The sequence below is a fragment of the Apodemus sylvaticus genome, chromosome 5 (assembly GCF_947179515.1).
Source record: "Apodemus sylvaticus chromosome 5, mApoSyl1.1, whole genome shotgun sequence".
Lineage (NCBI taxonomy): Eukaryota > Metazoa > Chordata > Mammalia > Rodentia > Muridae > Apodemus > Apodemus sylvaticus.
In genome coordinates this window covers 111,970,588-111,985,394 of record NC_067476.1, presented here as the reverse complement: position 1 = coordinate 111,985,394, position 14,807 = coordinate 111,970,588, and the positions used below count along the sequence as shown (strand labels likewise).

Below are 14,807 nucleotides of genomic sequence, written 5' to 3'. Positions count from 1 at the left end.
ATTCTTAGAGTTTTAAGAAACCTCCACCTGAGTCTCCAGAGTGGCCGTACCAGTTTGCAGTCCCACCAGCAGTGGATGGGATGAAGCAGGATCTCGAAGTCATTTTAACTTGCACTTCCTTAATGGCTAAGATTGCAGAACCTTTTTTTTTTTTTAAGATTTCTTTATTTATTATATGTAAGTACACTGTAGCTATACTTCAGACACACCAGAAGAGGGCTTCAGATATCATTACGGCTGGTTGTGAACTATGTGGTTGCTGGGATTTGAACTCAGGACCTTTGGAAGAGCAGTCGGTGCTCTGACCACTGAACCATCTCACCAGCCCCTGTTGAACCTTTTAAAAACATTTATTAGCTATTTGTTTTGACTTTTCAGAACATTATTCAGTGTCATATCCCATTCTTTCATTGGGTTGTTTTCTTGATATATAGTTTCTGAGTTCTTTCTGTATCTTAGGTCCCAGTCCTCTGTCAGATGTATAACTGGCAAACATTGTCTCCCATCTCCGTAGGCTCCCATCTCTGTAGGCCCCAGTCTCCGTAGGCTCCTGACCAAGCCAGCTCAGTCAGTCGACAGGGTCTTGAGGGCGAGAATGAGGATTGAAAAGAAAAAGACGATTAGACAAAAGTATAACATGATTGCAGCCAGGGCTGAGGCTGAAGCTAGTTTATTTTTTTTCCAGTCTGCTTTTTTATCTGGACAAAAGCTCAGAATTTGAGGCTATTTTCCATATAAAACTGCAAATATACTAAAAGGCTTAGTTTTATATATAATTCCTCTTCTTACTCATATAAGGAACTATTATGTAGCCATAATAAGAATTACTTGTTTATATATGACATGGAATGATTGCAAGTTAAAGTTCTAAGTGGAAAAAGGAGAGAACGCAATAGTATATATAGGAAGGGAGCATCTTTATAAAAAGAAGGGCATAAAAATACACATTTATATATGTAGGAGGGTGTCTACACATGCATGCATTTGCTGATATATGCATAAAATGTTTATAAAAGGATAAAAAAACCCTGGTAACCTTGGTTACCCAAGAGGAGAGGGAACACACACCCAGAGCAGGATGAGCAGGCTCTTTTCAATACAAGCTTTCTGTACCTTTGAAATCGATGTTCCATGTGGCTATTACTTATTTTAAAATTAAAAATACATATGTAATTCTTTGAGATCACATGCTTGTGATTTACATCTTATTGGACATCTGATCAAACGGTAATAACAGTCCCTGTACTCTTTCAAATTGCTACATGCATCTCATTTTGTAGACCAAACATTGTTTGTCCAACACTCCCAGCTACTCATTCTTGTAAACAGAATGTTTACTGTAGGACGTGCCTGTGAACATTCCAGTTTGTGCCCACATAAATTTCTGCAGCATGACAAGATACTTCTCCATTGCTTTCACAAAAGGCTGTTCCAGGACACAGAGTGTCGCCTCGCTCTAGAACTCAAGGTATTCCAGAACAGTGAGTATTCCCCCCCAAACTGTGAGGATGTTCTAGTTTCCTTCCTGCTGTGATAAAACACCCTAAACAAAAACAACCTGGGAGGATTTGCCTTATACTCCCAGGTCACAGTCCATCACAGGAAGTCATGGCAGGAACTCAAGGCAGAAACCGCGGGGACTGCTCCTTGCTGGCTCATTGTCTGTCTGGATTGCTCATTCTCCATTAGCTAGCTTTTTCTTTTCTTTTCCTTTCTTTTCTCTTCTCTTCTTTTCTTTTCTTTTTTTTAAAAATACAGTCCAGGATGACTTACCTAGGGATGGTGATACCCACAGTGAGCTGGCCCTCCTGTATAAATTAATAATCAAGATGATCCCTCACAGAAATGCCCACAGAGCAATCTGATCCAGGTAATTCCCCAATTGATATTTCTCCTTATTGTCAAGCTGACAATTAAGGTAACCAGGACAGTGGGGTCTGTCGTGACAAGAATGGTCCTGAGTGCTTTACCCCCAAAAGATTTTTTTTTTGACTGTATTTGTTAGCAAGCCTTGCAATGAGAAAGGGTTGAGTTCGGATGTGAGCGACGGCGATAGGCTCCGGCCGCAGCAAACACTGCCCTGACCCTCATCTGCCTTTTCCCGCTCGGGCTGTGAAGAAGCTTGGTTGGAGGACTCCAACCCCTGCAGTGTTTCTGGGCAGGGTCCCAGTGGTGGGCGCACCTGTGAAGCACACAGCTGGCTTAGGCTTGGTTGCAGCTTGTGCTTCCTTTCATTCTTCCTGCTCCAGGCAATGAGTTCATCCTCAGTGAACTTGCTGGTACCACTTACAGCAGGAAGTGAGAGGAAGCAGTAGCTTTCCAGGCCCCAGACCCTGTGCCTATCACACCAGCACTAAGTCCAGCCTCTTCTTGCTTTGCCCCAAGTAGACTACGTTCCATGTTGGAACCTGTCGAGGCCATGGTGACCATCTCCTTCAGCCAGTCAAAGTATTTCTGTCAACTAGGCATGAGAGCACACACCTGTAATCCAAGGACTCAGGATGGTGAAGAGTTCAAGGCCAGCCTGGGTTACCTGCCAATGCCTTGTCTCCAAAAGCTAAAACAAAAGACTCTGAACACTTACTGTGTGACATACACTATTCCAAATGTCTTTAATACACTAGCAAACAAACAAGAAAGATTTCATCCCTTGTGTCTCCTGCTAGTAAGGAAGATGGGTAGTGAAGCAGGAGGCAGACAAGGCAGGAGGCAGGCAGGATGAAGTCCAGAGTGTTCTAAGAGTAGAAAACGGTCATAAGGGTTATGTGCCTGGGATCTTGGGAGAGCATGAGAGTGAAAAGGAACAAGAAGTGAAGAGACCAGGAAGCCTGCCTCTGCGCTTTCCTGCCCTTGAGGAGCTCCCCTCCCCTCCCCCCTTTTCCCAGCACAAATGCCTCTGGGCAAACAGAGAGCCCAAGCTGGCTCCAGAATATTGCAATCCCCCTTTTCTTGGTGGCACTCCCGAACAACCACCCCAACACACACACACACACACACACACACACACACACACACACGCTGGGGAGCAGCCACTGAAGGCTTTGGGAATATCTACCCCAGCCTTCCTATTTCTGGGATCCTCCCATCTCTGTAGATAATCCTCCCTGATAGATAACTAGCACTTTCCAAGTGCAGATGGCTTCTGTCCTTGAGAAAAATGAAGACCAAATATCCTTGAAAAGATAAGTGCCCCACTTTTGGGCCATGAGAGAAGGGCAGTTAAGTGTTCCCAGACAGCTGTGGCCAGTTTGTAAAAACACACTAGTTCCTGATAGCACCCAGGTCAGAGGAGTCCCCTTCTCAGTATCCCAGTTTGAGTGGCTTCCCTTGTCACCTCTCTACCACGTAACCCCAAAGCCCGAATATCCCTGCTTATGCACATGTGTATAAAAACTCTCAGCCCCTAGCCCCTAGCACCGAATTCCTAACCTGCGCAGAGGGAAAGGTTTGCCATCCAGGCATGATTCAAATAAAGGCTCTTTTGTTACATTGCATTGGACTGGCAATTTTTAGAGTTCTTCTGGGGCTCCAGAGGCCCAGGCATAACAGAAATAGGTATCCTGTTGTGTTGAAATTTGGAAGCTGCTATAAAAACTTTGAGCCTCTGCTTTAAGATTGTTGTTGATGTGGTGGTGGTGGTGGGGGGGTGGCGTTAAACTCCAGAAATTCCTTACCTTCCATAGTCACCATAGCTGTTTTTCTCTGTGACTTACAATACTGAACAAACCATTGCAGTGCCATTTTGAATGCCGTGACACAGTGTATAGCTTACTACCTTGGAGTTCTGTGTCAACAGGTCATCTGACTATAGGTCAACTATTGCATTCTGTGTTAAGACGATGATGACTTAGTTGTTCACCACTGCAAATGTCCTGATTTAAATAGTGAAATGAGAACCCTAAGGAGACTGTGTCAGCTTGACCTGGATGTCATTGAAAACAAAGACAAAGTGATGGTGGTGGTGGTGGTGGTGATGGTGATGATGATGATGATTGTTTGATGAGTGGAGATATTCGTGTGAACGAGTTAGGAGCGAGAGAATAACCAAAGAACTCATATCTCACAACATATAGAAGCACATGAGATAGTATGTGCTCAAAATACACACAGCAGTGCAAATGGAGACCGATTCTCACAAATGCACAGCATAGGCAGGTGCTTCTAAATCAATCAAAAGTGACGTTTGACCAAGCATGGTGGTACCTGCCTGTGATCCCAGCCTTGTTATCACAGATAACTTCCACCCTGCAGATTTTACATTTTTAGGGACTTCAGAATCAGTTGAACATCATTTAGGACTACATTTCTAGGAAAGAGAATATATATATATATATATATATATATATACACACACACATACACACACACATACACATATATGTGTATATATATATACATACATATGCAAAAACAGGAATTTTATCAGAGTGGTGGTTCTCAGACTTGGCTGCATATTGAATCAATTTTAAGCTCAGATTATTATTTTTTTTAAGTGTGGATCTTGTCCCAAGAGATTTGGACTTAGTTGGCATCATGGCTTTTAAAACTCAGCATGCTGTGTAATAGAAGCCAGCATTCCTTCTTTCAAGACTGATTATCCTTGGAGAATCTGGCTCTATTTGCACACATTCCCTCTGAACAGCTTTTTGTTATTGCTTTGTTTTTGAGACAATGTCTTGCTATGTATCCCTACTGGCCTGTTAGATAGACCAGGCTGGCCTCAAGTTTACTGTAATCTTCCTACCTCAGTCTGTCAAGTGCTGGGATTACAGGTATGTACCTTGACACTCTGTCTTCCCAAAGGTTTTGGTGGTACTAATTGACTTACTCAGTACTGAAAAATACTATCATTATTATAGTGATTGCGATTTCCAACAGGGTATATTTAATAGCACCACAAAACTTTGTCTTGAAAACCACCAGAGGTAAAACTGAGGTTCTTGAAGATATGAACTGCCTCCTGGCTGACATCTCCCACCTTTTTACACCCACATCCCATTGACGGAACATTTGCCTCCTTAGATTTCTGAACAACAACCAGTTGTCCTAAAAGCTATGTCCCTACCAGTATATCTTCCCCAACATTGCTCCCTGACTCCACCACTGTTCCCAGTAATCCCGACCCTTCATGCCCAGCATAGCTACTCGGTGAAGTGAGTCAGATACTTTGAAGAATTTACCAAAAATATTTTCACCAGTGGTGGCCATGGTGGGACAGGGCAATTGGTGGAAGCAGTGATGAGCAGGAAGGGTGGGAAGGGTGATGGTGGCCACATATGTGGCAGCTATGACAGGCTCAGGCAATGGCAGCTGAGGGGATACACAGTAGCCAGGATGCTGGATACAACTGAAATGAATTTAGTGGCTGATAACAGCCATGGAGGCCGTCACATTGGTTGACTGACAGCCTTCTCTTTACCTACAAGTATGGCCAGAGGGAAGTAGCAGGGAACAAAAGCTAAAGCCCTCAACGAAGTAGCCCTCAGTCAAAGGGATGGAAGTTGGTTTTCCTCAGCCCTTGAGTGGGAATGTTCTGTTTCCCAGAGTTCCCTGGAGAACTAAGCTCTTGCCTACAGCGACAGTTTGCTTGGTGAGATCCTTCCCTTCCCGGTCACACTTCCCATTGTCCTAGACCATGGCTTTCTGGGATCATCTCCTGAATCCCTGTCTCACATCCCTTAGCTAAAACAGTGTATCACGAGGAGATTATGATTCAAGCACATATGGCAAATTAACAGAACTGAGCCTTTGCCAAGCCATAAAGCTGTGACAAATTTCAGAAGGCTGAAATGTAAAAGATGTTACTGAACCAATTTAATTAGGCAAGATAACGAGAAAAATTCCCATATGTTTAGAAATTAAGAAGTATACCTCTAAATTTCTAAATAATCCACTACCAATAAAGAGATAAAAGTTAGAAAAATATGCTTTATAAGGAACATAATCTATATATCTCAATAAAGGAAGCGCCTGAAACAGTCATCTCAGAAAGGTATAAGCTGGGTGTGGTGGCACACATCTGTAATCCAAGGTGAGAAGACCCAGAGTTCCAGGTCAGTTTTTGCTACACAGTAAATTCAGGCCATCCTGGCGTGCAGGAGATCCTGTCTCAAACAAATGTGAGCCAAATGAAGATCAATAAAGCTAAAAATGCTGGGCGGTGGTGGCACACGCCTGTAATCCCAGCACTCTGGGAGGCAGAAGCAAGCGGATTTCTGAGTTCGAGGCCAGCCTGGTCTACAGAGTGAGTTCTAGGACAGCCAGGGCTACACAGAGAAACCCTGTCTCGAAAAAAAACAAAAACAAAATAAAATAAAGCTAAAAACAAATTATAGAAAAAGGTCAACAAACTTGATATACTCCTGGCCTTATTGATAAAGGAAGAAGGGACCAGCCTCCCAACATTCCTTCAGAAGGGAGGGATGGCACTACAGATGCTGTGGACCTTAGGGTAACATAGACATTACAAACAGATTTATGATAACCCCAAATCATAGATAATGTGATAAGTTCCTAGAGAAGATATTATTACCAAACCAGACACAGCTAGAGAAACAAAACACCATAAAGTTGTGTTTTCTTAAACATAAGCACAGATTCTTTATGGGCAAATGTCATCCAGAAGTGAAGTCTCCATTCTTGGAATGTGTGAGGTCTCAACGGAAAACAATGTCATGCCTGTGAGGGTCCCCCTTTCACTGTTGGGCCCTGCAGTCCCGAGCAGACCATATAAAAACGTCTAAACTGAAGTCTGGACCTCCATTTTGTTTGTCCTTATCCCACTCTTAGGAGCGTGGAGCAGAAGCCCACTCAGACAAGACAAGCCGTGCTGAAAACATGCCCCCAGCCTGAGGGATCAACCCACAGCCCAGGAAAGCCAGCCAAGAGCAGAGCCATCAGATTCTAGGCAGCATGTTCAGGGCTACGAGGCCTGCTGATCACCCTCTGACCACCTGTTCCCTCCAGTCTCGCAACCCACACAGGGCCTGGCAGCTCCTCCAATTTTGACTATATAGGACTTCCACCTTGACTCCTAAGCCAACGAATTTCTGTTTTCCAAGTAAATATGCAGAGGAAACTTCCAATGGATCAGGCTGTTTTCTAAGCCATGACACAGATCTTGGGATTCGAGTGGCTGGCAACTTTTGGAGTCATCTCAAGGGAGGAGTCTTATCTCTGTAGTTAATCTGAATGGATGGCATAGGCATTGTTGAGCCAAAAATTCTGTAGATCAAGTGATCTCTGAAATCTTGAGGATGGCCTACAGGAGGAATTGTTGCCAACCTGGGGATATAGCTAGTTGGTTGAGTGTTTGCCTAGTGTATACAGTCTCTGGGTTGGATCTTCCATACCACATATACTAGACATGGGAGACATTCTTATAACCCCAGCCCTTAGGAGGTAGAGATAGTAAGAATGGGTGTCCAAGTCTTCCTTGGCTACATAGCAAGTTCAAGGCCAGCCTGGGAATCATGAGGCTGCCTCAAAATAAATTAAAATTTTAGAGATTGGTTGGTATTTACAATCTGGAAAGTTCATACATAAATAGGAACCCTAGTTATTGGCATGATAAATGAAGATTTTAGTATACATACAAATGTATTATTTAAGTTGAAGTGTTTTGACATGAAAGTGACAGGTTATGACAGGCTACTTCTCCTGGATACCATGTGGCTTAGTGTGTTCTCTTATCAATTTCTCAAAACACAAAGGAAAAAATAATTCCTGGCAACTGCAAATGGTACTCTTACTGCGTGGAACCCTATAAATATGAACAGAAATGGACCCTAACTTTCTGAGGCAAAAAAACAATTTTAATATCCTTCCATCAACACTAACCACCCTTTTCATCTTTCACCTTGCCACCAACTGGGGTGCTTCCGCTCATCTGCTAGCCTCTGTTCCTTAGCAGGTACACTGAGGATAGGTCAAGCTTTTAGCAGAATGCCACCCCTGGGCTTCCTTCCCTCTGTAGCCTGGACTGTTTCTTCATGAACCGACCATGTTGGGGAGTCAGTGGGCAACCAAAGTGCTGCGACTACGAACACTAGGAAGGTAGTACTTAGACCTGCACAGGCCGGATCTGCTACCACGAACACTAGGAAGGTAGTACTTAGACCCACACAGGCCGGAGCTGCGACTGCGAACACTAGGAAGGTAGTACTTAGACCCGCACGGGCCAGAGCTGCTACCACAAACACTAGGAAGGTAGTACTTAGACCCGCACGGGCCGGAGCTCTTCTGTACTTGATTCTACCCTCTTTACACGCTGTCCTCTTCTGAGAGCACACTGATCCACGTGGACAGAGGTGCCAGGGGTTCAGTGCCTTGCCTGTGACAATGGCCTTCCCCCATAGACAGGGAGTTCGTAAATACACTACTTTTCATACACAGAAGCTAAGTTCTTGGCCACTCTCAGAGGTCTCAGTTTTGACAGTGGTAGCCAGCTTGATAGTGCACTTTTAAAAATTACATTTTATTTATCTGCTTCACTGGGGGTGGGAGGGGGGGGAATGTCATGGGGCATGCATGGGGGTCAGACCACCTGTATGAATCAGCTCTACCCTTCTATCATGTGGGCTACGGGAGCAACCTCAGGCCTTCAGGGGTGGTGGCAAGCACGCTTACCCCACTGGCCCATCCTGTCACCCTGGTAATGCATTTTTATTGGCTATCTTCTTGTCTCCCTTCCCACTTCCTACCACTATTTCTGGATTCAGACTGAGACTATAGCATCAGTGCCTCATTCTGAGATTTGGCTTCTGGGAGATCACTAATCAAGACAAAATAAAAACCTAGTGAAGGAGGCCTCCAAGCCACAGCTTTCCAGTTTTCAATTTTTAAAGTTTATTTAACAAGAGACCCCAGGTGGCCCAGTCTGGCCTCAAACTATGTAGCAAAGGATGACCTTGAACTTCTGATCTTCAAGCCTTACTTCTGCCTCGGCACGGTTGTTTTCAATAATAAGATCAGTATTGTTATGTCCACTGCCCAAAGCCTGTGTCTACTGCTCAACTGGTTCTATTTCAGCAGTGGGAAAAATGTGCTATTTATTGGTCCTCCGCCACATCTCTAGAAAACAGTATGAAGGTGTAGTGACTGTAGGCTGGGGCACAAGTGGCAGGCAGGGCATATTTGCCTGGCATGTGTGTGGTTACGGGTTGTCTCTATCTCTAGTTCTGGAGGGAAGAAAGCTGGGTATGGGGGTTCACACCTAGAACCCTGGCACTCAGGGAGACTGCTGTTGAGTCTGAATCCAGCTAGGTCTACATAACAAGCTTCAGGACTGCCTAGACGTAAGCTGGTTGACCGTGAGTGGGAGGGAAGCCTGTCTGCATTGCACAGAGGCAGGGCCAGGAAATGGCTGTTTGAGTCATCTTACTCTGCACCCGGATCAAAAGCGCCCTGGCCCCTCCTGGGCGCTTACCCGGCAGACCAAGTAAAGCGGGGTGGCTGAGCAGGATCCCCAGCTCTGCTCTTCCCCCGTTCAATACTGGAAGAAGGGGGAAGGCTGGAATCAGAGCCCAGGACTCAGTCTTTATTTATTTAACGTCCTGATGTCCAGGAGAGCCAGACCCATAGCAGGGTCCTCAAGACCCCAAAACTCTTGTCACTCTTCTAGACGAAGACATCAAGTGGGATGGTCACTCTTGTCCGTTTTCGCAAAGTCCAAGGGGTTGTCAAGAGGCAGGCAGGGGCTGTGCCTGTGGAGAGAACATATCAGCAGTTACTGGCCTTGAGACCTCTGCTGGGGAAGTGAGGTAGACACAGCTGGTGTCTGGAGGGAAAAGGTGCCAAGTGCTGATGACCTTGGCCACTTGCCAGGAGAACAAATTGACTAGGACAAGCTACAACATGGAACTGGAAGGTGCTTTTTTTTTTTTTTTTTTTTTTTTGAGGACAAGAGACAGGGGTCTTACTCTAGCCCAGGGTGGCTTAGAATTCACCAGTGCCCTAGGCTGATCTAGAACTCACTTATGGAACTCAGGCTAGCTTGCAATCACGGCAATCTTTCTAGCTCAGCCTCCAAGTGCTAGGATTACAGGCTTGTGCCAGCATTGTTACAGATGTGGGGGACCCAGTGGGCACACATCTCTCACTCTAGGAAACTTCCTTTCAAAAGAGGAGGGAGAGACAAGCAAAGATGAAAACTAGTCAGCTGGTAGGAAATCCTATGCACCAGGGCAAAGAGCGGAAGTCTGGGTGGGAACAGGGAGCTTCTAGCCTGCCAGCAACAGAACACGAGCTCTCCCATGAAGGCCTCATCTCACTGCCCCCGATTAGGAGGAAAAGGCAACATTGTGGTGCCATAGGCTAGAAGGAGCAGACAGTAGAGGAACTGGTGTCTGCCCTTCCCAGTACACTAGAGAGCCCCGAGCAGGAGGGGAGACAGGTAACCTACTTTCCAATCTGTTTTTAACCTTTACACTTACTAATTTATGTTGGGGATGCTTGTGTGGAAGTGCACATGCAATGCAGGGGGCAGCCTGCAGGAATTGGTGACAGAACTCAGGTTATCAAACTCAGCAGCAAGCGATTTAACCTGCCAAGCCACCTCTGTGCCCTAATTTCCATTTTTAAAAGCTGTTTTAGTTGCAGGGAAGAGGAACTGTGGAGTCACAGGAGACTGAGAAGAGGATAACCACATGTCTAGGAAGACAACCTTGAAGGAAGAGGGGCTCAAGAGATGGCTCAGCACTCGATCCTTTTGAGGAGAACCTGAGTTCAGTTTCTAGCACCCAGATGGTGGCTCACAACCACCCACAGTAATTTTAACTCCAGGGGATTCTAGGGGATCTGAAGCCCTCTCCTGACCTCCATGGGCATTACACATACATGCAGAAAAAACACTGATATACATAAAATGAAAAATAAAAACTAAAGTTAAAAACAAAACAAAAACAGGAATGTAAGAGCTTTATCGTCCAGATGCCAAAGACATTTGAAAGAAAGAAATATTCCTATGAGATGGCTAAGTAATTAGTATAGACAATATGCAACCATTCCTGAGCTCTTCCTGTGGAGAATTAAAAGTCCTTCTGGGCAGTTTCTGCTCCCATAACCTAAATCTTTCATCTGACCTGTTCTATACAAAGAACCAATGAATATCAGACATAAGAGGCTAACCTTTAGCCAAGAACTCTCCTCAAGCACGAGATACAAGGGAAATGGAAGGGTGTGGGATGCAGGGAGCTGGTGGAGCTTAAAAGCCAGGGACTAGGAATGGGGGAACAAAGGAAGTTTTTTTCAGAGATGGTATCATGTACCCAGGATAAGAATTAGACAAGAGATGGGCTTGAGAAGGCAGCCCACACGGAGGAAGAGAGCTGGACGAAGCAAGACGGACATGCTCTGGAGCATCTGCACATCTGTCCACTGAGGATGGAGCGTGGAGCTGGAGGTGGAGAGAGGAGAGGTGGGACCAGGTCACCTGGGATGCAGGCTGTGCTGGGGTGAGAGCTGGTCTGGTAGAGCAGAAACCACCAAGAGCTTTCTATGCAGAAGCCAACACGCTAAGATTGCCTCTGAGACCATTCTGGGACCACCACAGGATTGTGAAGGACAAGATGAACCAACACACTAGGCCAGAAGAAGGCGAGAAAGAAAAGGCAGAGCTGCAGGGACAGAGACCCCCATGGAGGCGCTCAGATGAGGGCAGTTAAAGGTGTGAGCTTTCCCTTGGAGTGGTCCAGCAAGAACAGCGAGACACATCGCAGGGTGGGTTTCTCATCCATCTCTGCCAATCCCAGAGCATTTGAAGACTTTCCCCTAATGGCCCCATCAATAACAGTTTAGTATCTGAGACATACTGTCTATGTATTTATGTATTGCGTATATTAACAAGATCCTTTTCTGAGCACCCCCTCACCCTCCAGCACAGCTGGAAAGCAGTGAAGGGGATCCAAGGGCCGAGGACAGGAAAAACACAAGGGATCTGGTAAGAATCAGGACTTTGTTCCAGTGTGAATCAGAAGCCACCAGAGAGTTTTAAGCAAGGGTTTATCATGACTAGAATTTAGGTTATTATATAGAAACAAGAGGGCCAGGCAAGCCAGGGAAAGGCTGGGGCAGGTGCCCTGGCAGAGGAGGAGTGTGAAACGTGGAGTCAAGCGGAGGCTGCGACTTGGGGACAGAGAACCGTGTTTTTTGGATTCTGGATGCATAGCCAAAGCCGTGTATGGGAATGGGGCTGGGACTAGTTCTAGAAAACGAAGGGAGTTGTAAAGGGGAAAAGACACGATTGAGTGAGCCTCCTTTACCTCTCCAGGTGTGGGTGAACTTGGTGGCTGCACCTGCTCGGCACACTGCAGGAAGCGACGCATGTGTTCCGAACAGTTGCCAACTGCTGCTTCATTCAAGCGAAGACACTTCTCAAAAGCTTCAAACGGCTCAGCACAGGCCTGTCGGATCTGGCGGATGATGGGGCTGTGGGAGTAGGGCATTTTAGACCCTGAGGCATTCAATCCCCACTGCCTGGCACCCTCTAGCTCCCCAGTTTTACACTCACTGGGAGGACGTGCAGCGAGCAATGCTCATCTTAAGGTGGTGACAATCTCGATGCCACGACTCTGGCTTGGCTGCCACACATTGGCCATACTGCTCCAGCTCCCGGCTGCAGTATCGAGCAGTCACTTCTAGGGCTGCCTGCCTGTGGGACAGGGTAAGCTGAAGATAATCGCAAGAGTAGGCAAGAAAGAGTTCTGATTTCGGTCTGTGATTGGATTAGGGATCCAGTTTGGATTTGGGTCCTGTGATAGGGACAACCAATGAGGGGCAGAAATAAGCGCCGATCCCTGAGCGTTGTGGAACAAGGTGGGATTTCCCGGGAGATAGTGGAAGTCCTAAGACAAAGTCTGGAGTATCTCCCAAGAGTCTTGAGTGCAACCATGTCCTGTGGGGGGATCATGCAGCCTGACAAGCATGATCTAGAGTTATAGGGAGTTGTAACTCACATCTCCAGGCGAGTCAGGCGCCGATCAGTCAGGGAGAAGAGACCCGCCTTTTCCGGTATCAGGTTGTCATGGCGGCGCCCAACCCAGACCTCCTGGCCTCACTCTTCCGGTCGCTGAGCTTCCCAGCCATTCATCCCACATAGGTTCAACCTTCATGGCTGTGTCCGGCTTTACCTTCCGGCTCAATGCCTATCCGGTAAGCGGTCCCTATAACTACTTCCGGTTCGTTGGCTATTTTAGTATATTTACTTCCGGCTTGTGGCGGCGTCGCTTTGAGATCACCGGAAGTAGGAAGTCGGCAGTGATCCTGGTGCTGGGTACTTGAGCCAGTTCACTGTAGGTCAAATCTGCTGTTGCTCGCACTGCCACTTTCCCGGCTGGAGTAAGAGGTCACCCGCCCGCGTGACTATGGCTCTGCACACGCTACCACTGAGACGACAGCTGCGCCCGCCGCTGCTGAGTTTAGGAACACGGGGATTGACCTCTTAGGCTTAGCTGCCACTTTCAGCTTTAGGCCACGCATACTCCCCTCCTGACTTTAGTTCCAACTTGATGGGAAGGAATGACCCTAATTGCCACGTTGGGCCTCCCATCCGATTATTCACTCAGACATGTCCTTTTCTTGGCATAGGTGGTAAAGGCAGGATGAGAGCGGGTTTCATAGCTTGCTCCTCGCAATCATGGACAAATTATTTGTAATTTCCCTTGGTGGTGTTTGCACCCTCTACATTTGCCTTCAGATTACAGGGCTAGTCCTGGAAGTTCTTTTCCCTGAAAGGCTAAATATTCCTAGTCTAAGACTAGAGAAAATGGGCAGTAACCACCTTAGCATGCAGTTGTAAAATAAGGACAACTGCTGTGGCCTCCTTCATACTATACAATGACACCATTTTTGGGAGACAAGGCACTCCACACTTCTAGTTGCCTTTTGTCTGGCTGATCAGTCAAGAGTCATTAAGAATCAAATGAGGGTTGGAGAGATAACTCTGTGGTTAAGAGCACTTGCTGCTTTTTCAGAGGACCCGAGTTCAATTCCCAGCACCCACATGGGTGGCTCACAACCATGCCAGGCCGAGGTGGCACATGCCTTTAATCCCAGTACTCGGGAGGCAGAGGCAGGTGGATATGTGGGTTCGAGGCCAGCTTGGTCTACAGAGGGAGTTCCAGGACAGCCAGGGCTATACAGAGAAACCCTGTCTCGAAAAAACCAAATCCAAAAAACCAAAAAAGAATCCAATGGAGGAGAACTAAATAATCCTAAGGTTTGAAGTGAAGCAGATGTGAGAAATGAAGATCTCAAGAGTGCTTCTGTTACTGGGGTTCCCATTTTGGGAGCTCATTGATGAAAGAATTTTAAACTGTACTCATTTAGGATATTCGAGGGCAATGCTATTAGTCTTGGAGAAAACACCAGGACAGGCAAGCTGTAAACATCAGTAGCTGCTAAGAGGGAGCAGGAAAAGGAAACTAGGGACCAGAGTACAAGGTGCATGCAAGAGGGTGCGCAGCCACATGTACAGGCGGAGGTTAGCGGCACATGCCTTCCGCTCCTGCTTCACACCGGAAGGGTTTTGGAGGTGAGCTTAGACTGGCTGGCTAGTGAGCACCTGGATCTGTCTCCTCATGCGAGCACTCGGGTTTCCAGTGTGCCCTGCCATGCCTTTTATGCAGTTGTTGATCCAAAACTCGGGTCTTCCTGCTTGCACAGCAAGCACTTTACTCAGCCATTGCCCCCAGCCCCTTCCCTATTTCTTATGAAATCAGGTAACTATCTTATGACTCAATAATTGCTTCTTGAATGTTTGTCCCGGATACAAGAAGTTTGTATCAACACACAAACGTGTATGCGTCCAT

The 14,807-nt window shown here is 46.3% G+C and overlaps 1 protein-coding gene across 1 annotated transcript; it reads right to left on the bottom strand.

The window, feature by feature from the left end:
* Positions 1–9,517: 9,517 nt before the first annotated feature.
* Positions 9,518–13,135, bottom strand: Chchd5 (coiled-coil-helix-coiled-coil-helix domain containing 5). Its single transcript, XM_052183589.1, has 4 exons — positions 12,954–13,135; positions 12,509–12,649; positions 12,261–12,426; positions 9,518–9,704 (listed from the first exon to the last, which is right to left on the bottom strand). Coding segments are annotated over exons 1-4 (333 nt in total). The 5' UTR covers positions 12,956–13,135; the 3' UTR covers positions 9,518–9,680.
* Positions 13,136–14,807: the final 1,672 nt, after the last annotated feature.